Source organism: Lissotriton helveticus, chromosome 8 (assembly GCF_964261635.1).
Source record: "Lissotriton helveticus chromosome 8, aLisHel1.1, whole genome shotgun sequence".
Lineage (NCBI taxonomy): Eukaryota > Metazoa > Chordata > Amphibia > Caudata > Salamandridae > Lissotriton > Lissotriton helveticus.
The window spans coordinates 424,199,477-424,227,209 of NC_136069.1; the positions used below are offsets into that span (position 1 = coordinate 424,199,477).

At 43.9% G+C, this 27,733-nt stretch overlaps 1 protein-coding gene across 3 annotated transcripts in view; it reads left to right on the forward strand.

The window, feature by feature from the left end:
* The window catches only part of DGKH (diacylglycerol kinase eta), a 681,607-nt gene that overhangs the window by 416,360 nt on the left and 237,514 nt on the right, over positions 1 to 27,733 (forward strand). For all 3 annotated transcript variants that reach the window (XM_078657279.1, XM_078657278.1, XM_078657277.1), the window contains exons 9-12: positions 9,233 to 9,395; positions 21,290 to 21,398; positions 22,530 to 22,669; positions 24,540 to 24,627. In XM_078657279.1, the coding sequence (XP_078513405.1) occupies positions 9,233 to 9,395; positions 21,290 to 21,398; positions 22,530 to 22,669; positions 24,540 to 24,627 (500 nt within the window). The remainder of the gene's footprint in view (positions 1 to 9,232; positions 9,396 to 21,289; positions 21,399 to 22,529; positions 22,670 to 24,539; positions 24,628 to 27,733) is intronic.

Genomic DNA, 27,733 nt, shown 5'->3' on the forward strand with positions numbered 1-27,733 from the left:
TGTCATGACCCAAGATAGTTCACCTTTAACCTGTCTAAAACTAATTTTCTTTCTTCAGCTTTTTTATAAATGTTGCTATCATTCTTTGCACTGCTGCGTAATGTTGTACATTGTGAATCAAGAAACTATATACATGCCCTTTACTATCACTCGCTCCTTGTTTAAGGAAACAAATGTGTGAACTCTATAGAAGGGCACTAAGATCACTGTAATGGAAGTTCAAATATATTACAAATTCAAGTTAAAATAAAATATATACCACAGATTGTAGCTGTTGCGTTATTCAAATTACTGTGTCATTCTCAAATCTTTGATTAAGCAAAATATCCCATGCATATTTTACATTTTCAGTCGTATCTTGCATAGAACTATAGCTTCCAAGGAACCCCGTGAGATGATTGGTATCTTCAGCCAGTTTAGGCTTTATATGGTTTTGGGCTTTTTAAGTTTGTACACATATTGACCCATGAGAAAAACGAGTAAAGAGAAACTACTGGTCCTGGAATCCAAAGTGCTATTGAATATAAAGCTAGCACTGGCTGAAAATTACTCCCATCATGTGTATGTACTGTTACAAAAAACGTAGATTCAATAACCCTAAAAAGAACTACCTTCTGCATGTCATTCTTGGGATTCTTGGGATGGTATATTATTTGCAAGTTGAATCACTTGACCCATCCCCCTTAGACGTATACTTCAATGCCCAGACATGTCTTTAAGTTAAAAGGAGAGCAGAATCGAAGTCTGAGTCATTTCATTTCATAACTTTATTTCGATTTCACAAAGAAATCATAAAAGTATACATCAATATAAAAACACCAACTACAATAAAACCATGGTACATATTTACATAATTCTGATTTTCATAAACATTCAATAACGGTTTCTAATCACAAGAGCTGATCTAATAAAACTCAGTACAGCATTACAGATGTTTGCAGTTGACAAAGATAATAAATATTCATATCCTTCTTTATAATAGCACGATCCAAAGGATAATAGTAATGGTCTAATAAAAATATTTCTTGGGACCTTAGACAAAGTGCAAAAAAGAATAAGATGCAGGGTGTTTTGCGAAACCTTATTATTACAGGGGCAACAAGGTAACTTCTCACTGCACCCCCCCCCTGCTTTGGAAAGGCAAAAAGGAAGTGTAGAGTACCAAGGCGAAACCTTGTCAAATAGAAACGACATTGCGTATTCATAATATATGATAAATAAAAGGGTCGCACTAGTTTGCCCCGAACACGTAATACATTTTCACTGTTCCTTAAGGAACCCAACCTAGAACTATAGGCGTTTTTGATGGTTAACTTAGCATCCTTATTGATCATGCCAGGATTTGTAAACATGTTTCCTAACCCAATTTTATAAAGGGTATCTCTGACATAGCGAAGCCATGGAATTTCCCTATAGTACTCAAGTTTAAGGCAGTCTTGTAGGATATCTTTTGTCAGCTTCAGTTCCTCAGACTGCCAAACCTTAGACCACAATACTAATGGCGCTACTTTTATGATGTCACTTGCAAACTCAATATCAACCTCCCCATGACAAAAAATATTTGATGTGCTTGATGGGACAGATAGGAGACGTTTTATAAATTTATTCTCCATAATCTGTAGCTTTTCACAATTTTGTGACCCCCAGACACCAGCACCATAGGTCATAGCAGAGACACATTTAGCTTCATACAAAGTAATTATTTCAGCTATACGTCGTTGTCCTAATTTGCTAGCAAAGCGAAAAAGAGCTACAATTGATTGTGTAACCTTTTGAACCCGGGCTACTATCAGAGGTTCCCAGTTCAATTTTTTATTAAAAAGGTTTCCCAGGTAATTGAAGTTGTCAACTTTCTCTATATTTGAGTCCCTCACCATGTACTTGCGGTTTTTAACACTTTTCGGACCACAAGTCATGGCAAAAGATTTAGTAAAATTGACCCCAAGATCTAAGTTTCCCATAAACATGTCAAAGGCATTCAGGCAAGTCTGCGTGCTATTGGGAGTAAGGGTCATTAGGACAGTGTCATCTGCATATGACAACATTGGAATTCTTTTGCCATTTATCTGAGGGAAATCAGCACCAGTTTCTAACAAAAAACTTTCTAGTCCGTTTGTGTAAACCAGAAATAAAAAGGGGGCTAAATACATCCCTGGCGGACACCTTCAGTAGATAATATAGGTCTAGTTTTCTCTCCCCCAGGGCCATATCTAATTCTCACCGTTGTGGCAGCGTGAAGCCTGCGGAGCAGAGTAACCAAAGGCTCCTCAAACCCATAGACTCCATCATCCGCCACAATTTACCCCTACATACCGTATCGAAAGCACTGGACAAGTCCATGAATGCCAAATGGATAGAACTATTCTTGGCACCCATGTACTTGCCCATAATCAGTGCTAAATTTAAACACTGCTCAGTGGTTCCTTTCCCTCTTCTAAAACCATATTGGGATTCTACAATAACCCCCGCTGACTCTGCCCATGTTTCAAGGCGAGCCAATATCACCCTACCCATTAACTTACATGACGCGTCTATTAATGATATTGGCCTATAGCAGCGTGAGTCAGACTTATCACCCTTTTTAAAAATAGGTACCACAACTGCCTCTTTCCAAGAGGTCGGAATGGACCCCAGAATTATTGCCTTAAAAACATTCAAAGGTAATGGGGACCAGACCTCCAAATTATGTTTGAAAAGATCCAAGGGTACTGCATCAGGGCCTGGGGCCTTTAAGGCAGCCCCCTTGGTCAAAGCCAACTTTACCTCTGAAAGCATTAATGAATAACTAAGTGATTTTGCTGATTCTATATTAAAATTATAATCACCCTCACCCGTGGTAGCAATTAACAATATCTCATTTGGGTTAAAAATTTTACTGTAGTGAGCTACCCAGGAGTCTTCAGGTATATGCACTCGAATAGTATTATCTTCCCCTGATTTAAAAAAAGGCCTATTTATTATCTCCCAAAAGAGCCTATTATCCCTTAGATCAACCGCTTTTTCCAAGTCTTCCCATGCCTTGGTCCTTAGATCATTTTTTCTCTTACTCAGTACCTCCCTATATCTTTTCCTGGCAGATCTAACCAGATCTCTATCACGTGGGTCTTGGGATAATGCCTTTGTTAAATGTGTTTGAGCAGAAGAACATTCTGCGTCAAACCATTTAGGCCCACGATCTTGTTTCTTCCCCCCTGTCTTTACAAGGTGTGAAGCAGCATTTCCCAATAACAATTCAAAATTCTCAATTATGTGGTCTGGATCTGATATAGTTGTCAGACAAATTTCTATTTTATCCTGATTTTCCTTAAAGACATCCGCTTCAAGTTGACTCACATTTACTTTGTCCCACCTTAAAGTAACACCCTGGTTTTGGCTATATACTATAGGTTGTTCCACAAACTGGTTCTTCTCGAGAGTCAGGTTAAAACTCAAAGTTAGGGGGTTATGGTCACTAGCTGGGTTCGCCTCAATTCTAAAATCTTTCAGAAAATGAGAGTAACCCCTAGACACCATGGCAAAATCAATTACACTCATTCTGCCCCCTGTACCTTGAAAAGTGGGTATATTCAATGCACCAGAAAAGCTAGACGTATCCAAGATACATAAATCATTATTCATGACAATACTATTTAGTATCCGAAACCGGTTCCAGGATGCTTGTTTCCGGTCCAGGGAAGACATGGATTGGCAGTTCGGGCTGGACTGTTCCCATAAGGCACAGGGTCAGACTGATTTGCATATAGCCATGTCTGAACTGGGGTGGCCGAGTGAACTAAAGAATGGTGATGGATTAAACCCAGATCAGTTGACTGGGGGTGAGTGTTTGATTTGTGCAAACGCTCCGTCCATCATTCTCTTTTGTATCGCTTTGTTCGCCCTAAGTGTGGCAGGGTATGCTCAGACATGAGTCCCTTGTTCACTTGGCCGCTGGATTCAAGATAGCCTGGCTGATGAGGATTATGAATCCGAAACCGGTCCCAGGATGCTTGTTTCCGGTCCAGGGAAGACATGGCTTGGCAGTTTGGGCTGGACTGTTCCCATAAGGCACAGGGTCAGACTGATTTGCATATAGCCATGTCTGAACTGGGGTGGCTGAGTGAACTAAAGAATGGTGATGGATTAAACCCAGATCAGTTGACTGGGGGTGAGTGTTTGATTTGTGCAAACGCTCCGTCCATCATTCTCTTTTGTATCGCTTTGTTCGCCCTAAGTGTGGCAGGGTATGCTCAGACGTGAGTCCCTTGTTCACTTGGCCACTGGATTCAAGATAGCCTGGCTGATGAGGATTATGAATCCGAAACCGGTCCCAGGATGCTTGTTTCCGGTCCAGGGAAGACATGGCTTGGCAGTTCGGGCTGGACTGTTCCCATAAGGCACAGGGTCAGACTGATTTGCATATAGCCATGTCTGAACTGGGGTGGCCGAGTGAACTAAAGAATGGTGATGGATTAAACCCAGATCAGTTGACTGGGGGTGAGTGTTTGATTTGTGCAAACGCTCCGTCCATCATTCTCTTTTGTATCGCTTTGTTCGCCCTAAGTGTGGCAGGGTATGCTCAGACGTGAGTCCCTTGTTCACTTGGCCACTGGATTCAAGATAGCCTGGCTGATGAGGATTATGAATCGAAACCGGTCCCAGGATGCTTGTTTCCGGTCCAGGGAAGACATGGCTTGGCAGCTCGGGCTGGACTGTTCCCATAAGGCACAGGGTCAGACTGATTTGCATATAGCCATGTCTGAACTGGGGTGGCCGAGTGAACTAAAGAATGGTGATGGATTAAACCCAGATCAGTTGACTGGGGGTGAGTGTTTGATTTGTGCAAACGCTCCGTCCATCATTCTCTTTTGTAATACTATTTAGAGCCTCCCCTTGTTTTGAATGGGTAAAATGAGCCATAGGTTGGTCAGTTAAATCCATCAGACTGCACACCCTAGATCCGCTAAACTTGTATAACTCACAGTTAAAATCACCTAACCATATAATTAGAAGAGGGAAGACCCTGTTTGTCACCTTAACAATCTCTTCCTGTAGGTTATCAATAACTACGGTTACATGGGGATCAAATATATTGTAGTACCAATTTACAAGAAGAAGGGTTACCGGAAATAAGTCCTTGATCATAAGTAATTGGTACCAAGGTGATTCCACCACTCGGGTCACATGTCTTAGGTTATTTTTTACAGAGATAGCTGTCATAAGCCCACCCTTAGCTCTCCCTGCTTGCGATGGTATTGCACAAACATTAAACATTTGAAATCCATCCAAACTCTGATCCACAGTACTCCATGTCTCCTGGAAGCAGGCAATGTCAAAAGATTCAATATAGTTTAACCAGACAGGATCCTCTAATCTTCGTCCAAGGCCGGCTATATTCCAAGAAATTAAACGGAAACATCTAGCCTCCACCCGATTGCCTTCATTTCCCTGTAGTGATTTCTCTATAGGATAAGCTAGGTCACACCCATCCACCCTATTTTCTCTGCGATTTGTTACCAGATCAACATCGGGAGTATTTATATCTCTAAATGTGCAAGGGTTGTCTCCACACCACTGATCTAAGTCAGGATTAAGATTTAGTTTATACATGGATCCCGTATTCCCTTGAATAACATTTTCTCCATCTTTGCCATAAACCACAGAATCATTATATTGTTCACAGCAGTTTTGGAGTATATCACTAACCCAAGGGTCCTCCACAGCATTTATGTTATTATTAGTTATTGTCTTCACATCATCCCACAGGGTAGAATCATGTTGGGACACTGGCGCAGGCATAACACCCTCAACCAAAGAAGAAAATGTAGACATTTTGTCCCGAGCTGGGATTTTTTGTTTGGAGGTTAGTTTCAGTCAGTCATTTGAATCCATAGGGGTTAACGGATCAAACCTATTTGATAGAGGAATATTCCAAAAAACCTTAGGATTTGAAGGGAAGTGGTTATTTGAACTAGAGTACATATTAGGGTGATTTTGCGGAGGGAAAACATTTGCATTTCTGTTAAAATGGGTGGGAATAAACTGGTTCATAAATTGTTTCCGATGATAGGGAAAATCCAAACCACGTCTCATCCGAGGTGTAATCGAGGAGAACATCATGATTTCCGGGTAAAAGTATGTCAAATTTCGAGTTGACACTCCTCCATTACTATTACCCGGGAACCAGTCACTAATATAAGTGACCATACTATGATCCCGAAAGTTGACAATAATCAAATCACCCTCTATATCTTTAGGGCGTATGCCCACCCAAAAACACCTTCTAACTGAGACAATGTCTCCATTCAAATGTAAAGGTAATGGTCTATTCAAACGTAGCCAGTGAATGACTTTGTTTTTTAAGCTAGTGTTTGATTCCACATTTCCCTCTGGGACAACAGGAACGCCTGTTAAAATAAAAACAAAATTAGGAGTCCGGGGGCAAATCTACTGTGTTTTTATAATTAGATTTACCTCTATTAAAGGAGTTTGTTTGGGTAGAAGGTAATCTATTGGTGTGCAGAGGCTTCAAAACCACTGGACGAGACTTTTCTTTACTTGTGGCTTTCCTAACTGTTGAAGCTGATGTGCCTGCTGGTGTGATAGAATTTGTAATCGCAGGCACATTATTCGGTTTCACAGTAGAAGTGTGTTGCCTACATTGATTGCTTTCAGATTGTTTATTTATAATTTTATTTTCAGTTAGAATAGCTGGGTTAATTGGATTTGAATTCTCTGATAGGGTAAACTGTGGAAAAAGGCAATCCAATTTTTTATCCAGCCTTTTAAGCCTTTCAACTAGAGGGAGAATAAGAGCCTTTAAAAGACTTTCAACAGCCTCAAAAAGCCCATCATTAAGAGTTGATTTGTGATCCATGACAAGTTTCTCTGTTATTACTTCTTTCCCAACTATTAACTCTTTCCCGACTACATCTGATGGGAATTCTTTGGGGACAGCTACCTGTGGCGGCTTCCACGGGTTGCCCGACCCACTTTTATTTTTCCCTCCCTTCCTTCTTCTCTTCCTAACCGGAGAGCGTACCGCTCCTCTGCTCTCTTGTCTTATTTGATTTTCACGCGGTCTACTTGATTTAGTAGTAGATTGAGGATCAAGCAGCGTGACTATCTCAGTTTGGATCTTCAGTGGTGGAGGTAAGATGTTACTAATAGAATGGGGAACAGCATCCAAAGGTGAGGGGGTATTGAGATCTATAAGGTTATTTGATGTGGCCGTGGGCAAGTTACTTTTACCCTCCTCAGCTGAATCTAAGTCTTCCAATAAAAGTTGATTTTCTTGGAAAATTAAAGGAATGTTATCAGTGTTAAATAATTCCGCATCAGCCTCAACATACGTGCTATCGAGTACCGAAGTGCTTACAACAACCTTCTCATGATTAAGAGGGGCCTGTCTCTTAAGGAACTCAATTGAGAGGCGACGCTCGGCCTTCCTTTCAGCTAGAGCTAACTCTCTATCAATATCTTTAGTAGCTCTAGTAAAAAATGTATCAAGGGGGCCGAGGATGGATGCACTCACACAATTAGGTAGAGAATTGGGAATCAGGCTAGACATTCTTGAATAATAATACAGTAATAAATAATGTCTAAAAGAAAAAGGGTTGCTAAACAGGAGGTGGGCAAGTTAAGTCAGCCTATAAATAATTAAAATAGAAATAAAACACACTATTTCACGAATTACAATTAGAAGAGCTCAGGGGTAGATAGGAGTACAAGCCTAATAATAATAAACTAAAACAAAGCTTATCAGAGGGGGGGCCCAGCCCAGCCTCTTCCGGCCCCGGACGGTCCCGCCCTTGTCCCGGGCTTCTCCCACGACGCTCCCGCGCCCCGGAGTTTACACTTAACTTAAATACAGAGCTAAAGAGTGGAGGCGGGACTAGGCTAGCCGGGAGAGTGGCCAGGTTGACGGGAGGCGGGGGGAACCGGGACTTCTGGAAAACGAAGTCCGGACCCCAAGCGCTCGCATCCCAGCTAGCAGTCACTTCGCCCACAAGCACAGTCCAGGTGTCCCTTGTAGAGGAGGAGCGCAGCGGGACCCGCGAAGCGGGTACCGCAAGTTGTGAAGTAAAAGGAACAGCTACAAGGAGCCAGGAGCAGCAACCAATACAACGGTTAGGTGTCCCAAAGAAAGCAGCTTCCAAACACCTTTTCAAATGTGGAAGCGGGACTAGGCTAGCCGGGAGAGCGGCCAGGTGACGGGAGGCGGGGGGAACCGGGACTTCTGGGAAACTAAGTCCGGACCCCCAAGCGCTCGCAGCCCAGCTAGCAGTCACTTCGCCCACAAGCACAGTCCAGGTGTCCCTTGTAGAGGAGGAGCGCAGCGGGACCCGCGAAGCGGGTACTGCAAGTTGTGAAGTAAAAGGAACAGCTACAAGGAGCCAGGAGCAGCAACCAATACAACGGTGAGGCGTCCCAAAGAAAGCAGCTTCCAAACCAAAAGTCTGAGTCACTGCACACATAGAAAGCAACTTGCCTTAGGAAAAAAAAGAGAGAATGCTTACAAAAGATGGTGATAAGTAACATGTTTCTATTACCTGCCACTTCTTGGATATTAGCAACGCTTCTTTACTTCTGTGGAGAAAGGAGAATTGAACAAAATTTTCTCTTTTGGAATAGCCTTTAAAATTTTTTTTAAAGGGGTTGGATGGAGAAGTGTATTCGAGATATGAAATTGTACAACAAAAGAGGATTCCAAAAATTAGGAAAACTGACTTCGCAAAAATCAGATTTGATGATATATATATATATATATATATATATATATATCTATCTCCTTTCCACAGCGGCCCACTTTTTGACTCCTGGGCGCTCTAAGGTGTTGCGGTACGTCAGAGCCAAGCCGTTGACAAATCACACCACATTTCCCCTTCAGAGACCTCGCTCATGAGAATAGCAAATCAACAAATCTGAAACGCTTAGAGATGTTTCTGGCATGCTGAAATAAATCAGAATTGTGATAATTGCAACTTAATCGTGAGTGCGAGTGGAAGCCCCTGAGGAAAAGTGGTGATATATACACACACACACACGCAAAAGCAGGCACACACAGGCGCACAGACTTGGCCTTATACTGAAATTTGGATGCTTCTTTAATTGCTATTTGGCGTTAATGTAAATGAAGGTTTTGGAGTGTTAGGGCCACGGCTGAAAATGTGTACATACATTTAAAAGTGTACTATATCAGTTCACTATTAGAACATCTCTAATCCTTTACCTTTTTTCTCTGAACCTGTCTCAGGATTCTGGAAAGCAACATGCCCTCCATCCTGTGCTAGCCCACTTCTAGTTTTTGTGAACTCGAAGAGTGGCGATAATCAGGGAGTGAAGTTTCTTCGACGATTCAAGCAGTTACTAAATCCCGCTCAGGTGTTTGATTTAATGAATGGAGGACCCCACTTAGGGTGAGTATGAGAGAAATACATATATCTGTATAGATGACCAATACAATTTTCTTGTATATATGTCATGGATGCAATTGTTGAATTTTGTAGAAATATATGAATTCCCCAAGGACTGTATACAGAACACAGTGCATTAAAACAGGTAATTATATTGGATGCCACAGTTATACAAGTTCCATAGGATTCGATGTTTGATCCTTTTCATTTCAACTTGTAAGTTTAACTTTTGGATGAGATCTTCTCCAAAGCTGTTCTCGACTTCTACCAGTAAGCAGATGATAATCTGTTTTACCTTAAGATTGACGAAACAGAGAACGTGACCACTCTAGCCCAGTGCCTTTCTGCCATAAGCATATAAATGCCCTTAGTTACGCTTAACCTTAACACACGTTAACCATAATTTCTCCTACTTTTTCAAACAACTCAAAGCTCTTTCCCTCTGACTGGACTCCCAAACTATATGCTCCAAATATTTTCTCTAAGGATAGCAACATTTCTAGGTTGCAAGTCGAATTAATCTCTCAGTAATCTTTCGATCCTTCTAAACTAACCATAATACTAATCACTGTGATGATCCAGTGACTTAATTACCATACTTTTACTCATGCTAATGTTTAGATCATACTCATTTGAGTTGCACTATATTGCACATGCATTGACACAATTTCCACAAAGTTCTGAAGTGGATGCTAGTTTCAATCTCCTGTACTTTCCATTTCCGCTTCTGTTATACGTACCGTATCATCTTTATTATTGGTGCAGTGCTGCTGTCCATTCTGCTGTTCATCTTTAATGTGCATTATTATTGGACAACTGATGACTACATCCTTCTTGTACCATGCTGCTTAGTTTGTACATAGCTCTCATGATTACTACTGGTGGTCTTTAACGTGTACTTTGGCTACCTTCTGCACTGTTGTAGAGTTGATGACCTCAAATGTGCGTCCTTTTTTTGCTATATGCACTGCTATATTTATGCCCCCTACAAATGTTCTATAAATCTTCCGATTATCTAAGTGAACATTTGTTGTGCAGTGTTCGGACTTGTTCCGGGGCCTAGGAGAATGACTAAACTACACATTGCAAATGTGCATGTTTTGCAGCTACTTCCTGCCTGAACTGTAAAACTACTAAAACTTTGGATAAAGAAAAGAAATCTCTGGGTTCACTGGGATAACACTAAATGATGAGGAATAGTGAGGGCCCCCAGACTTATTGATATTCATAGGTTTTACTGTGAATTAGTGACCCTAGGTTAAGGGATCCCCCGTGCACAGAAGGGTCTGCAGATGCCTATGTTCTGTCCCTCTGTGGGTGGGTATGGCTGTTCCATTGTTCCGGATTCTGCGCATTATGCTTAGTAGCCATCTCAAGCAAAGATTATCAGCTAACATTGGGACCACCTGTAAATCAAGAATATCCTTATCAGCTGTAACACTTAAACATATAGCCTGCTCTGGTTGAAGTAAGCTGAGAAATTGGTGTGTGATCAAAATTTACTACCCTCAACCAGAAGTGTGGTAAACCTGGTTCTCTGAAATGGCAAAAATAACCAAGGCTGGAGTAGTTTTCTTTGAACTGAAAACAGTGGCACCAGGGGGACACCAGAACAGACCTTACCTGACTATCTGGCCATCGGGCAGAGCAGAGCCGTGAGGGAAACGGCGGAAATTATCCCGGGAGGCACCGGACGGACGGGACCACAATCCCCAGCAGCCCCTGGGGCACCAGCGCGCCCCAGACGTGCAGGAAGCGCCCGGAGGCGCTGGTAAAAGGCTGACCCCCACGAGACCAGGGGGGACACCAGAACAGACCTTACCTGACTATCTGGCCATCGGGCAGAGCAGAGCCGTGAGGGAAACGGCGGAAATTATCCCGGGAGGCACCGGACGGACGGGACCACAATCCCCAGCAGCCCCTGGGGCACCAGCGCGCCCGTGACGTGCAGGAAGCGCCCGGAGGCGCTGGTAAAAGGCTGACCCCCACGAGACCAGGGGGGACACCAGAACAGACCTTAACTGACTATCTGGCCATGGGCAGAGCAGAGCCGTGAGGGAAACGGCGGAAATTATCCCGGGAGGCACCGGACGGACGGGACCACAATCCCCAGCAGCCCCTGGGGCACCAGCGCGCCCGTGACGTGCAGGAAGCGCCCGGAGGCGCTGGTAAAAGGCTGACCCCCACGAGACCAGGGGGGACACCAGAACAGACCTTACCTGACTATCTGGCCATCGGGCAGAGCAGAGCCGTGAGGGAAACGGCGGAAATTATCCCGGGAGGCACCGGACGGACGGGACCACAATCCCCAGCAGCCCCTGGGGCACCAGCGCGCCCGTGACGTGCAGGAAGCGCCCGGAGGCGCTGGTAAAAGGCTGACCCCCACGAGACCAGGGGGGACACCAGAACAGACCTTACCTGACTATCTGGCCATCGGGCAGAGCAGAGCCGTGAGGGAAACGGCGGAAATTATCCCGGGAGGCACCGGACGGACGGGACCACAATCCCCAGCAGCCCCTGGGGCACCAGCGCGCCCGTGACGTGCAGGAAGCGCCCGGAGGCGCTGGTAAAAGGCTGACCCCCACGAGACCAGGGGGGACACCAGAACAGACCTTACCTGACTATCTGGCCATCGGGCAGAGCAGAGCCGTGAGGGAAACGGCGGAAATTATCCCGGGAGGCACCGGACGGACGGGACCACAATCCCCAGCAGCCCCTGGGGCACCAGCGCGCTCGTGACGTGCAGGAAGCGCCCGGAGGCGCTGGTAAAAGGCTGACCCCCACGAGACCAGGGGGGACACCAGAACAGACCTTACCTGACTATCTGGCCATCGGGCAGAGCAGAGCCGTGAGGGAAACGGCGGAAATTATCCCGGGAGGCACCGGACGGACGGGACCACAATCCCCAGCAGCCCCTGGGGCACCAGCGCGCCCGTGACGTGCAGGAAGCGCCCGGAGGCGCTGGTAAAAGGCTGACCCCCACGAGACCAGGGGGGACACCAGAACAGACCTTAACTGACTATCTGGCCATGGGCAGAGCAGAGCCGTGAGGGAAACGGCGGAAATTATCCCGGGAGGCACCGGACGGACGGGACCACAATCCCCAGCAGCCCCTGGGGCACCAGCGCGCCCGTGACGTGCAGGAAGCGCCCGGAGGCGCTGGTAAAAGGCTGACCCCCACGAGACCAGGGGGGACACCAGAACAGACCTTACCTGACTATCTGGCCATCGGGCAGAGCAGAGCCGTGAGGGAAACGGCGGAAATTATCCCGGGAGGCACCGGACGGACGGGACCACAATCCCCAGCAGCCCCTGGGGCACCAGCGCGCCCGTGACGTGCAGGAAGCGCCCGGAGGCGCTGGTAAAAGGCTGACCCCCACGAGACCAGGGGGGACACCAGAACAGACCTTACCTGACTATCTGGCCATCGGGCAGAGCAGAGCCGTGAGGGAAACGGCGGAAATTATCCCGGGAGGCACCGGACGGACGGGACCACAATCCCCAGCAGCCCCTGGGGCACCAGCGCGCCCGTGACGTGCAGGAAGCGCCCGGAGGCGCTGGTAAAAGGCTGACCCCCACGAGACCAGGGGGGACACCAGAACAGACCTTACCTGACTATCTGGCCATCGGGCAGAGCAGAGCCGTGAGGGAAACGGCGGAAATTATCCCGGGAGGCACCGGACGGACGGGACCACAATCCCCAGCAGCCCCTGGGGCACCAGCGCGCTCGTGACGTGCAGGAAGCGCCCGGAGGCGCTGGTAAAAGGCTGACCCCCACGAGACCAGGGGGGACACCAGAACAGACCTTACCTGACTATCTGGCCATCGGGCAGAGCAGAGCCGTGAGGGAAACGGCGGAAATTATCCCGGGAGGCACCGGACGGACGGGACCACAATCCCCAGCAGCCCCTGGGGCACCAGCGCGCCCGTGACGTGCAGGAAGCGCCCGGAGGCGCTGGTAAAAGGCTGACACCCCCCTCACCCCCGCGAGTCGCGCGCGGGCGCGCCCGGAGCTAAGCCCGGGCAAAGGGCGGGCCCTCTGTGGCCCTCCGTGGACCGAGGAGCCGGGCCGGGGCCATACCCTTTACGTCCCTCTATCCATCATTCGAGCAGCTTCTTAATATGTGAGTGAGAACTTGTCATTTGTTTTTTATTCTTCTCGTATTAAGCCAGCATTCAACCATCAGCCACTATGACTACTAAAGTGGTTACTATGGACAATTTCCTTATAAAGAAGGTAGCGCAAATTAACAGTAACAGGAGGGCTTCACTGGGTTTGGAACACTCACCTACTATTACTACTGTACCAGAACTCCTAGTAACTGTTTCTGATAACCCTGTGGCTATGGAACACTCAGTCCCTGCAGGCAAAGTAACCATTGTAACAGCTATGGTCCATGCAGGCCAGTCTGATGAAAATTTTTGTGCTCCAGTTCCCACAGTATTGGCTATATCATCAGCTACAGGAATAAATGATCGTGCAACTAAAAAATCCCCTAGAAAATTTAAGAAAGCCAGAGTGAGACGGAGGGGGAAGCAAAGTAAGGCAAGTTATAAAATTACACAAGGAGGGGGGAGTGTGCCTGAAACTGCACCTCTACTCCTTGAGTTGAGATCCTCAAACCTGGGAGGAGTGGGGGATGCTATTTCACAGAGTCGACCCACAGATTCTGTGATGCTTATTGACTGTTTACAATCAGGGATTATAGACAATACTGATAATTTTCCCCTTGATCCTACTACAATGAGTAAGCTTCTTTTGTCCAGTACGCCAACTAGCTTATCTCTACCAGATTCATATACAGGGAATGATAATGGAAGGCTATCAGGATCTCCAAAAATGCCCACTGAGGCATCTTTTAGGTCTTCCATTTCACCGCCCACTATAAGAACAAGTAAAAAAAGGGGGGGTGAACCACTGTGTAACCGACCTCAGAAGATAAGGAAAGGGGTAGTTCAGTCCCCACAGTCACATACTGGTCAAATCCCATTAGGTGAAGAGGCCATGTTGGCCAAAATCTTAGAATTAATTAGGGGTGTGTTGCAACCGATTTTGGATAAGACCGACTTGATGTCCACACATTTGGACATCATAGAGAAAAAGGTTGAACAGAATTCCCTCCTTTTACATGAACTAATAAAAGGCCCGGAAAAAGCTAAGACGAATCCCACAGTTAAGACTAACCCTCCTGCAAAATCTAACGCTGTAATGCCCCCTATAACATCTGCTCCTATTACTCCAGTAATTAAGATATCAGCACCCGTGTTTAAAAAAAGGAAATTAGTCCAAGAAAAGGGTAGAGTGGGTAGCCCAACGACTGTGCCATCAACTCCCACATTGCAACCGCCTGCTATTCAGCTGGCGGCCCCACTAACTAAAGAACAAACTCAAAAACCTGGGGGATCCCAAAATCAGGGTGGGAGAAAAGACCCTTTAACAACTAACCCGAGAAATAAGAATCCACCAACTATTGCCTTAGAAAAACCGAGCCATACAATAGACTTACCCCCAGATTGTGCCCCTTTTGTCATTGTAATGGCAGGGGTTCCAGAGCTACCTACAGGTAAATGGGAAGATCACGTTGCCTTACGGAACAAGGTTACATTCTGGCTCCGAGACAACAGACCGTTGCCTGCATCCATCAATGGAGAAATCGTAAGTGTAAGGCGTGCCCATTGGGTGGGAGTCAGACCTAAGGACAGAATGGGTGATGTAATAGTCATCAATTTCAAGGATTATAGGGCCGTGAGGCACATTGGAGATTGGTTCGATGCCAGTAGCAGCGATGCCATCTCCACACATCTTTTATCCTATTTCTATCCCTACGCACCATCAAAAGACAATAATAAACAGGGTTGGAATAGGCAGCTATTTAAGAAAACATCACACCGACAGCGGGGTTTTAGAAAAGTGGGACCATGGGATATGCCCGGTTTAATGGGGCCACCACCGTTGAGGGGTTATCCTCTTTATGTAAATGCTCAGGACCCCCATATTCATATGCAAAGCTCGGAGGAGTTTTATCCCAGATACCAGGTATTAGATTATCAATACCCCCCTATAAATAGCCAATATCCACTACATCCTGAGCCCAACCTCCTGCAGGGGAGGCCATGGTATAATAAAGAGTTCCACCCGTCCATGTACAATTTACCTATCCAAAATCGTTTCCAGATTTTTAATGGGCTGGACGGGGTGGATTGACAACAAGCTCAGACATCTCAAAAAAATTTGGCTGGGAATAAGTTTTATCCTTTAGTTTTTTACCCCTTTATTAAGGATATAGTTCCCCCTAAAAGTACTGAGACTTTGAGCGGGATTCCCCAAGATTTGCCAACTTTACAAAAGACCCCTAATACTAACAGCTTATTACCATGTAACAGTAATATCCAGGACCAGATGCAATCCCCCACAGTTGATATCATTATTAGGGGTGGGGAACAGGCAGGTGAAGGCCTGACCCAGAAAGAGAATGATCTATGCACACTGTTGTTTTGGAATATAGCAGGGTTTAGGCAAAAAATCACAAATCCGGCATGGGAGTCAGTAATAAATGGTCAGAATATAGTGGCTTTGCAAGAAACCTGGATACAGGAATCAATCCATGTAAGTGGCTATAGAACCTTCTTTACACCAGCTGTTGGAGGTCATTTTGGAAGAGCTAAGGGTGGGTTGACAACGCTTGTTTCAAATCAACTTAAAATTAAACAAGCTCACTGCCATTTAAGTTCTTGCTATTTCCAAATTATAACCTTACGGAATTATAAAGGAGCTGTGGTGCTAATTATTAATTTTTATAACAATGTCCCGAGAGATGATATTCTGGTTGTAATGAAGCAGCTTAAAGATGAAATTCAGTTAGAGGTAGACAGAAATGAAAGGGACCTGATAATCATATGGGGGGGGGGGATTTTAATTGTTCATTATGTACTAAAAGGAATCAGGGCCTATGTGGCCTAATGACTGAGAGAGACATGTACTTGACACACTTTGATCATACCCTGATGGGGGACTTACTAAATGAATTATTATTCATGTTTGACTTGGGGTTTGCCAATGAATCTGCCCCAGAACCTACACCCTTTGTTCCGACTTTTGTTGGTAGAGGCTCATCGACAACTATTGATTTTATTATCACTTCCAGTAACCTCAATCATAGACTCCTGGGGGTTACGAATATCCAATTACCCATAAGTGACCACCTTCCACAATCTCTTAAGGTAGTAGATTTGTTCCCAGACCCATCGACGGCCGCGCCTCTAGTAGAGACAGCGGTTGATGTTGTCCTTGGGAGACAAAATGGGTACACACTTAAATGGAGTAAAGTAATCCCCACAACCTTTTTTGAGAAACTCTGGGAGGTGTGCTCAAATAGTTTTAGGATTTGCCTAAGTGATAATTCCACTAAAGATCAAATTATTGAGCACTTTGGAACAATAGCTGCAAATATAAAAAGTAGCCTACGGGTGGAGGCAAAACGCAGAGGCAAGGGGCCTAAGAGCTGGTTTAATACTGTATGTACAAGGGCTTTGAAAAATTTAAAACAGGCAGTACACAGATGCCCTAAGGATAAAAATGAAATAAGAGAGTGTAGGAATACATATACTCAGGCCCTGAAAGCAAGGAAAACCGCATTAAATAAGGAGGCATTAGATTCCCTTTGTGAGGCCTCGCAATCTAAAGATTCCGCTGCATTTTGGAAAGCAGTTAATACTCCTTTCCCCTATGAAACCCACACGGCGCGAATCGAGATTGCAATAGATGAGGATAAATGGGTAGACCATTTTTCAAATCTTTATAAGGCACAGGAAGACATCCATGTTGGGGGTATTAACTCTAGCCTGGATGTACAACAGAGTTACAACCTGGTTACGACAATTGATGAAGTGCTCTTAGCCCTGGGATCAACTAAATGCGGTAAGGCTGCCGGACCTGATGGGATTCCGGCAGATCTATTTAAAGCTAATATTGAAATTTGGGGGCCAATGTTAGTACAACTTTTTAATGCAGCTCTCTCATTGGGCCTGAAAGAATCTTGGTTCACCTCAGTCATTGTCCCGATCTACAAGAAGGGGGATAGGAACAGCTGTGCCTGTTACAGACCAATCTCCCTTCTTGATTCCTCAGTAAAAATTTTAGGACGTGTTGTGTTGGCAAGACTCCAAAGCTGGGCAGAGGAAAATGATATTATTAGTGATTTGCAATTTGGTTTCCAAAAAGGGATTGGTACAATTGAGCAAGGGTTAAACCTAATGCTCTTGCAGCATAAATATATAAGGATAAAATCCGAACGCTTGTATTTTACTTTTGTTGATCTCTCTTCAGCGTTCGATTGTGTATCACACTCTAAATTGTGGAATATAATGAAAGGTTTGGGAGTGGATAATAACATTATTTGTTTTTTGAGGGAACTCTACAGTGGAGCTACAGCCTCTGTTCGTTACGGCAGGGGGGGAGAATGCTCCAGACAATTTAGCATAGGTCGCGGAGTGCGGCAAGGTTGCGTATTGGCACCTTTTTTATTTCTTCTTTATATCAATGGGCTCGAGCGTCACCTGCTGCAGGAGTGTAGGGATATGCCCAGGGTGGGGAGGAGGGAAATCCCTGCGCTCATGTATGCGGATGACGCAGTACTCATGGCACGCACTCCTCGTGCTCTACAAAAACTAGTAGTTAGCTTTGAGAAATTTATGTTGAACCTGGATCTACTAGTTAACTGTAGTAAGACTTTCTCAATGAATTGCGGCCTAAAACCAGGTAAATCAATGAAGCGTATTGTTTTAAATAATGTCCCGCTGGATAACACCCCAACCTTTTCTTATTTGGGCATTTTATTCCATGAGTCAGGCTCCTGGACAAGCGCTATTAAGGCTAGAACTCTTTTATTTATGAAAACGATCATGGCCTTACAGAATTTTGTTAGGAAACTGGGCAGGAAGCCGATAAAAGAAATGTTAACCATCTATAAAGCTACATGCTTGTCTGTGGCTATGTATGGCTCAGGTCTGTGGGGATATGCAAATGTTGATCAAATCCAGCTGGTAGAGAACAAATTTCTGAGGGGAGTTCTAGCAGTCCCACAGTGTGCAGCCACATTTAATTGTCACGCTGAACTTGGCCAACCCTACATAACGGACATTATCAGAATTCAACCTATCCTATTGTGGCATAGGGTATGGACTACTAATGAATGCGTTATGAATCGGGCTCTGCTACGTGACACCCTCAGTTTGGACCATGCGGACAGAATGGAATGGTTGAGTTACGTAAATCATTTCTTGACCGAGATTGGACTACACTCATATTTCTTGGATCCAATCTCAATGGACACTATCCCTAGGAAGTTATTAAAAACTATCTGCCTGGACCACCTGATGAGTAAGAGGAAGAGAGTGGAAATTTTGAAATCTACAGTACACTCTCACCTTCCTACCCTCTGTGAGACTAATACTGTACAGCCATATTTATCCCTGCCCATGACTAACTATGATCGCTTTCTTTTAACTCGTTTTAGATTTTGTATATTTTTTAGATTAGTGTCTTTTCCATGCATGAACTCATGGACTCATATTTTGCCCACTTGCTTGTGTGATGGTACATCACAACAGTCTGATATTCATATCCTTTTTTTCTGCAAATTTTATACTGCTATACGTAGGAAAATTATTGTCCCTTTTTTAAAAAATATGAATTTAACCAGATGTCGCCCAGCTTTTTTAGAAGTACAGAAAATGGACACGATTTTAACTGTTACTGTGATTTTAAATTATTTAAAAAGTGTTTTTAAATTTAGAAAACAAATTCAAATTGAAATATCATAGATTCCTTATTGATCTACCTCACTGTATTATCAATCATGAGAAGAATTTATTGTAATTATTGTAATTATTGTACTTTGTTTTATGTTTGCTACTTTTATGGTTAATTGTTTTTTAACCGAATAAAGTTTATTGAATTGAATTGAATTGAACAGTGGCATGAAAATTGTATGTTAAGGTTACTGATGATTTGTGATCTACTTTGAGTTCTTTCATGTAAATCTAACAGATATTTGGTAAGCAGTTGATTTTCCTTGAAATACTAATAGAATTTAAATATAATAAAAACAATTAGGTATATTTGTTGATGTCTAGTTTTAGAACGACAAAAAATCTGTTGGTACTTCCCCAGGAAAAATGTATTAGTCCTCAGGCAAACGTTCAGACACACATAGAACAGGAGACAAAAATGCTGAGCTTATTAACGGATTAAGAAATAGTGTCTGTTCATAAACTTTGAATTTTGTTTCGTTTTCCCCCAGGCATGCTGAGCATGGTTTTCAATATTTTGGTTGTTGTCTGCAATTCAGTGTTCTTTTAAGGCCTACCATCACAAAAGGACCCTTTCAATATCGGTGTCCCCTGATAGCAATTTCATCTGCTGAGCCTCACTAAGGCAAGATTCAGAAAATTTTGCAAAGGATGTCATTGGAGGCGCAGTCCATGATGTGTAGCAAACCACAAACCACACTTCTAGACCGGGGGGGGGGGGGCAATTCCCAAAGCATTTAGTAGTTCAGGGAGTACTCTAGCATATGTACTCTCCCATCCATGAATGATTTAAAAAGAAACATTTGATACGCTTTACTTGGAAATACCTGTTAGCATTTCTCCATCATATAGGAATTAGAATATTCTGCTATGAATCCCACTTTTGTATTCTACAAGTTTTTCACGGTTTTATCTGTCTCTCTCCTCGACAGCCTTGACTGCTTTGTTCCACCAGGAGTACTTTCCCCCTTCCGATCTACCTGACTCTGTCTGCTTTCCTCTCCCCTGTCTACCTTTCCCCCCACTTACTTCCATTCCTCATATGACGTGTGTCTTGGATATGCTACGCGCTAATATCTTATATTAATGTGTAAGCTCACGTTTTTCTCCTAAGCAAATACTGGTAATTGCAACTGTAACTATGTAACAATGTCCTGAAACAATGTCCTATCTCATGTAAAGCGCTCTGATACCTCCGGGTCTACCCAGCGCTATATTGACCTTTTCAAATAAATAAATAAATAAATCCCTTTGTGAATAAGTCTGAAAACACCCAGCTCCAAATTTGTAAATGTGCATAGCGGGCAAGGATTTCTGGTTGTACTAACTGTATATGAATATTCTCATTTTAGATGTTTTAGGGCTATTTCACATTGGCGTGTACTTAAGAGTACTATAGGAGCACTCCTTTACGTAATCCAAAATGTCTCTATGAATAAGCTTTTCGATATTTACTATTCATAAAGGTTCAGGACCAAATGCAATGCCTCTTCTTTGCAGTTAGCTGTTTACCCTGCAAATGGACAGGAATAATTATAAACAGAACAGAGCTCAACTCCTAGTTAGTACATCATATATGTTTGATGCTAGATTCTGTTCTTTTAAAGAGTGCAAAAGACTTGGCTGTTCCTTGCAATTAAAGAAGAGAGCCTTTCGCTGTTATAACTGGCAACTAGGAGAATGCCACACGATTGAGTCATTACATGGAAAGCTACCTATTGGAAGTACTTTTTTGTTTTTTATGATTATAAGAGCATCTTGTATTTGCAACCTCCTGGCCAAGCTCATTATTATTTATTTTCCTTTTCTACTCATTGTTATTAATTCATTGTATTTCTTCTTGGTGGAATATTTACAACAAGCATTGACCAAGGAAACGGATATGATCTAAATGGAATATTTAAATTGTGAAAAATACTTGAGACCAATGTGCATGCTCATTAACCAGAACAATTGTGTAAATGACAATGTCTGTGCTAAGTTAAACGTTTTCATTCATTCTCTTACATGGCAAGTAACAGGCAGATTTTGAACAGTGTGAGGCATACATTTGTTATTCAATAAAAATAAGATTTTGTTTCTTTCAGTTTACGACTGTTTCAGAAGTTTGACAATTTTCGGATCCTCGTCTGTGGAGGAGATGGAAGCGTCGGCTGGGTTTTGTCAGAAATAGACAAGCTCAGTTTGCACAAACAGGCACGTTGATGTTTCATATCTGCATCTAACCATATCTACACATAATATACAACGTGCATGTTTAGGCCTCTGTCCTGTTTTATTATTGATACCAATAGTTTGTCTGCTAATGCAATTGCAGTTGCCTATTGACAACAGCAAGAGTAAAAAATCTTTGATGGTAGTGTATATTACTTTTGATTTCTTGAAAAGTTAAGTTTAGGTCTTCAGATTTTTGCAGTCCAAAATAGCCAAAAAGTGAGAGACACAATCATGAATCCAAGAGATCAAATATCTCCTAAATTGATAGATGCTTAAAATTTTACTTTTAAGAAGTATTCTTAGAGACTGGTCGTTATTTTCCCCTTCCCCGTTTACTGTGCCAAAATAGGGACTCTTACGAATCTAATTGACTATTATTTTGTTCACATTGACAAGGAAATAACTGCAATTTATAAGCAAGGTCATACCTACCCTTTTCCTAAATCTAGTGACTTTCAAATTATTAGGCAAATCATTCTCTTTTTAAAATGAAACTAAAGCACTGCTCACAAAACACACTTATGTGCTCTGCTGTTACACGAGTATGACTGGTTTAGTCACTGGTGCTGCGTATACCTAATACTTTGTGTTTTGAAACCCATCTTTTCAATCATTTTTTCCCACTTAATTCCAGAATCTCAAAGATGCAAGGAAGGGTAAACATCTATGTTATCCTTGTTTGTTATTAGAGTTATTATTATTAGTATTATTTCTAAAATTAAAGAACATTTTATTGGGCTTTTCATCCACAGCTACACGCTGGAAGCAGTGTTCATGTATGCGTCCAGCTGCACAGTTACAGTTGGAAAGCACCCAGTAAGACAGAATGGAGCATTAGCCTGGTTGTGTTTTGACATACATCCTAATGTTTGGAGTTCAAAATTAATACAGTGAAGAGGTCTGACGTACGTTAAATGAGACAGAATAATTTGATATTTGGCTAGCTGGAAAATATTGTAATGACGGTGCCTAATTTCAGCCAGCGCTGTAACTACAACTATTTGGGATGCTTATGTTTCTTTTCTTGCATCACCTAGTTTTAAAGTTTGTAGTGTGTAGTTTCCAATGTTTTTATCACAATACCAGACCTATTCTCTCTTTGCATTTCAGTGTCAACTAGGAGTGCTTCCGCTAGGTACTGGAAACGATCTTGCTCGAGTCCTCGGATGGGGTGGTGCATGTGATGATGATACTCAGCTGCCTCAAATTTTGGAAAAATTAGAACGAGCCAGTACGAAAATGTTAGACAGGTAAAGTACTAACCAGATAAAACTTGGACTTTGTAATTCCAAATCCTGTCACGTTTTTATTATTGAAACCAACCACCATGTTACTTCTGTTCCCTCCCACCTGCCCCCTCCACGTTGCTTCTGTTCCCTCCCACCCGCCCCTCTGTTCCCTTCCACCCGCCCCTCCACGATGCTTCTGTTCCCTCCCACCACCCTCTTCACAATACTTCTGTTCCCTCCCACCCGCCCTCTTCACGATGCTTCTGTTCCCTCCCACCCGCCCTCTTCACGATGCTTCTGTTCCCTCCCACCCGCCCTCTTCACGATGCTTCTGTTCCCTCCCACCCGCCCTCTTCACGATGCTTCTGTTCCCTCCCACCCGCCCTCTTCACGATGCTTCTGTTCCCTCCCACCCGCCCTCTTCACGATGCTTCTTTTCCCTCCCACCCGCCCTCTTCACGATGCATCTGTTCCCTCCCACCCGCCCTCTTCACGATGCTTCTGTTCCCTCCCACCCGCCCTCTTCACGATGCTTCTGTTCCCTCCCACCCGCCCTCTTCACGATGCTTCTGTTCCCTCCCACCCGCCCTCTTCACGATGCTTCTGTTCCCTCCCACCCGCCCTCTTCACGATGCTTCTGTTCCCTCCCACCCGCCCTCTTCACGATGCTTCTGTTCCTTCCCATCCCCTCCACGATGATTCTGTTCCCTCCCACCAGCCCCCTCCATGATGCTTCTGTTCCTTTCCACCCACCCCCTCCATGATGCTTCTGTTCCTTTCCACCCACCCCCTCCATGATGCTTCTGTTCCTTCCCACCAGGCCCTCCACGATGCTTCTGTTCCTTCCCACCCGCCCCCTCCATGATGCTTCTGTTCCTTCCCACCGACTCCTCCATGTTGCTTCTTTTCCCTCCCTCCCTCCCACCCCACTACCCTGAACTGAACGCTACTACACTCCACGCCACTCTTAGCCGCTACACTCTACTGCACACTACTGTATTCTGCATCACTGCACTCTATGCCACTGCACTCTACTGTGCATAACTACACAATACCACTGCACTCTACGCCACTGCACTCTACTCTGCACCACCGTATTCTATACCACTGCAGTTTACGCCACTGCACTATACAGTGCACCACTCTAGGCGACTTCTGTATGCCACTGCACTCCTCTCTACTCTGCACCACTCTACACTTGGCCACTGCAGTCTATATCGTTTTACTCTGCAGCACTACACTCTACGGCACTGCACTATATGCCTCTGCACCACTCTATGCCACTTCATTCTATACCACTCTACTCCGCACCACTCAACTGCACTGCACTCTACACCACTCTGCTGTACACTGAATCACACTATGCCACTGTACCACTCTGCAACACTGTACTGCACTTCACACCACTGCACTCTACTCTACACCATTGTACTGTACACCACTGCACTCTTCTCTGCACCACTCTACGGCGCTGTACTCCATGTTACTCTACTCAACACCACTGCAGTCTATGGCACTCCAGGCCACTCTACTACTCTCTGCGCCACTCCACACTAAGCCATTCAACCCCACTCTGTGCCATGCCACTCCACTCCGCTTTACTCTACTACACTCCACGCTGCTGTAAAATATGGCTAAAAACATTGGCAAAGCCAATAGCTCTTGTGTAAGTGAAACTTATTGGCTTTGCCTGCTTGTTTCATATGTTCACCAATAGTATCATTGCAGATAAATCTTAGAACTATAGGACTCATTTCACTTTCTATCTAGAAACAGTCAATAGATGGCGCCTTTGTGAGACATCCCTCTATAAATGCATGGTAAAGATGAAGAGCACAGGCAAAACATATTCTACATTAACCTTCTTGTGATCATGTTCGTTCGTCCTCAGGTGGAGTATAATGTCCTATGAACTCAAGCTACCACCAAAGCCTTCCATTCTACCAATAACTCCAGAGGAAGAATCTGAAGAATGTCAGGTATGGTTTTATATTTTGACTAATTTTAATGTGATGTTAGTTGGATTTGATGCTGTTATGGCACTAAGTCAATTCCTCCATGTCACACAAGCATTTGACATAGAATATGATTTGTAGTGTTTATACAGCGTTTTGGTTCTCCAAACAGCAATTCTAACTATTGGCTTTTGATTTGTGACATTAATGCTTTGATTACCTGCTAATACTCCCATTATTTATGTTCGGTCATTCTTAACCAATCATTATTTGTGTGACTAGGAACAGTGCTACATAAACACTGTATTACACCAAAACAGGCATAATATGGGCTTTCGCCCTAGACTGCACCCTTGACTACCGGTCGTCGGTCTGTAAAAGTCTCATATTCCAGTGTCCCAAACTGTGTAAACTACCTAAACTGTCTAATTAAGTGAACAGCATAAAAAGGAAGAAGGGATGTTAACAAGACCATTGTAAGAAAGACGCCAGTGGAAAGTAATACCACCAATAGCTAAGCAAAGTATTGCCTCCACGGAATCATCCGACACCCACTTCTAATTCTAACGATTTTCCTCAAACAATCCAACAAATGCCAAGGATACTTCTGTAAAATATAGTTCCTGGAACCTGTGTTATAACACCAGCACTGATGACAAAGCCGCAGTGTCTGATTCCAGTATGCCTTAGGTGTAGCCTATAGTGACATGGTAAGCCCATGTTGCAGCCTTACACATCATTGAGTCTTGCTCGGTTGGGGTATATCTTTGGTGGAACAGAATACAACCCCTGAGTGATTGGCTTCCCTCTTCATTTTAGAGAAAAGAGCTCACTGAATGAAAGCAGTGTTGAAGGCTGAATGCCTTTCAGAGTAGTCCCTGAAATGTATGACTATCTGGTGCATGAACAGACCTCAGCTGTTCCACCCAGACACAGTAACTCTGCTCTGCAAACACAAACTCCCACTGCAATTTTAAGCTGTAGTTGTGAATGGTAAGGCAGACGTCTCGTTTTGTGAAATTCATATACCTTGGGTATATAAGCTTTGTCTTTGGTTAAGTTAAAACCTGTCTCAAAATGTTGCCAAGTAAGAGTCTTGAACCACTAGAAACTACAAATCACATAAGCTTCTGGTTGATATAATGTCCACGAGGAAGAAGGTCCTGGCAAAGAACAACTTAAAGGAAGCCTTCTCAAGGAATTAAAACAATCATTATCTTGTAAAGGTCCTAGGCAAGAGCCGAGGGAAGAGACTATAAACTAAAAAAGATCTTTCAAAACCTCAAGACCAAACTGGGTTGCCATTGCAGCAGTGATACGCGCTATATACACACCAAGTTATGAAAAAGGCCCTGTGATGGTTGTGAAAATCGAGTTTGGAGGATCTTGTACATGCTTGTTCTGCTGAAGTCACTCCTTTGGATAAGCCCTGCCCCTGAGGGCATAATATTTTAATTTCCAACATGACTGAGGAAGCTTCTGTCTGGCCTACATGAACAAGAGGGGAAAGTTGAGAACTGTCAGGAAGACTGGTGATATCCTCTCCCCCATCACTGATATCTGAATGAGTAAATGAAACCAAACCATTCCCCACCACTGGTAAATAACCACTACCAGAGCTGCCCACTAGCACAGAGCCTACACTAGGACCCTGAAAAGGGGGAAAATCCACCACCTGGAAACATATGCAAAATGGGGTAGTAGACTATATCTTGTATGGCAAATAGGCTGAAGCAAACCTCTCCAATGGCAGAAGAGAACCCCGAAGACAATGCAACGATTCATCTCACACATTCAGCTTCTATGTTGTACAACCCCTGAAAGTGGATTGCCAATATTGAAAACCTCCGAGTCTTTTCCGATTACTCTTTTCCCACCACCACATTTGAGAAAAGGTAACTCTGTATCAAGTATGTCCTTTTAGGCTTGTGCATTTAATTGCACATTCTCAAAAACAAGCCCTAATGCCTAAGACCCAACCCACAAATATTTCAAGTTTCAAGAGCAGCGTGCCTTGTCCAGTGACACTGGAGAGGATTGTTTGTAAGGGTAGCCACCCTTTGTTAACCAGAGACCTCTGTCGCCTCATGAGAAGCAAAGTAGCAGGAAGGAACAATAAAACCCTCTGGGTACGGTGTTATCTTTCTATCCACCTCTACCGGTATTGTACGTCACTTCAGTCATTGGCACCAGAGCCTTGAAATACTGGGAATAGGGTTTCTACCATCTGAGTATACACCAGGCTTGTGTCCCAGACTAGTGCCCTCCAAGATCTCACTAGTGCCCCAGATTAATGCATCCTGTTAGGAACAGAAAAAGAACAAACCAAAAGGTTGCAAGGGTTAACATAGGAAAGGTGACCTGCCATATCACCCTTGATGCTTTCTGCTTCATCATGGGATCACTCGCATACCATCAGAGTATCTCTGTTGATTTTTTTGACAGGAATTCTGCCCAGGCACATCCTGGATTGACCTGCATAAACTGAAAATCCAGGAAGAATATCAACAGAGAGATATTCTGAGTGATCTTGAATCCATCTCAGTCCAGCTAGAAATGAAGAGTGAACCAACAAGTTAGAGTGGGCACTGATCCTTCCACTCCTCGTGATGGATGTACCCACTAATGGGACAGCACCCTGGTGAAAACACCTAGGGTGCGTTGATTCACAGGCCATACTGCAAAAAATTAATTGGTGGTTGATGATTATGAAATGTAGAATTTCTAGTGAACTTCATCCAACCATAGTATGCACTATGTCTTCTGGTAGCCTCCTGGTCCAAGGAGATCAGGGAATCCATCTTGAAATGGATTTCTGTGGCATAATTTTTGACCCACCTTGAGGATCATTCAGTACCCTCGGAAGTCTTAAGTATGAGAAAGACATGGGACTCCTTGACCCCACTTATTCTTCTTAACCCTTAAGTCTCTGTTTTCAATAGTCCAAGAATCTCTGACTGAGCCAGAACTAGTCTGGTTGTATGGGATCCTCTGTGTTCTGAAGTCACAAAGGACTGAGGCAGATTTGCTCAGGTATTGTTTATCTTTGCAGATCACTTGCAACATCTATCACAAAACTGAAAATGAATTGTGACCTTCATGCAGCTATACATAGTACACTGGTAAACAA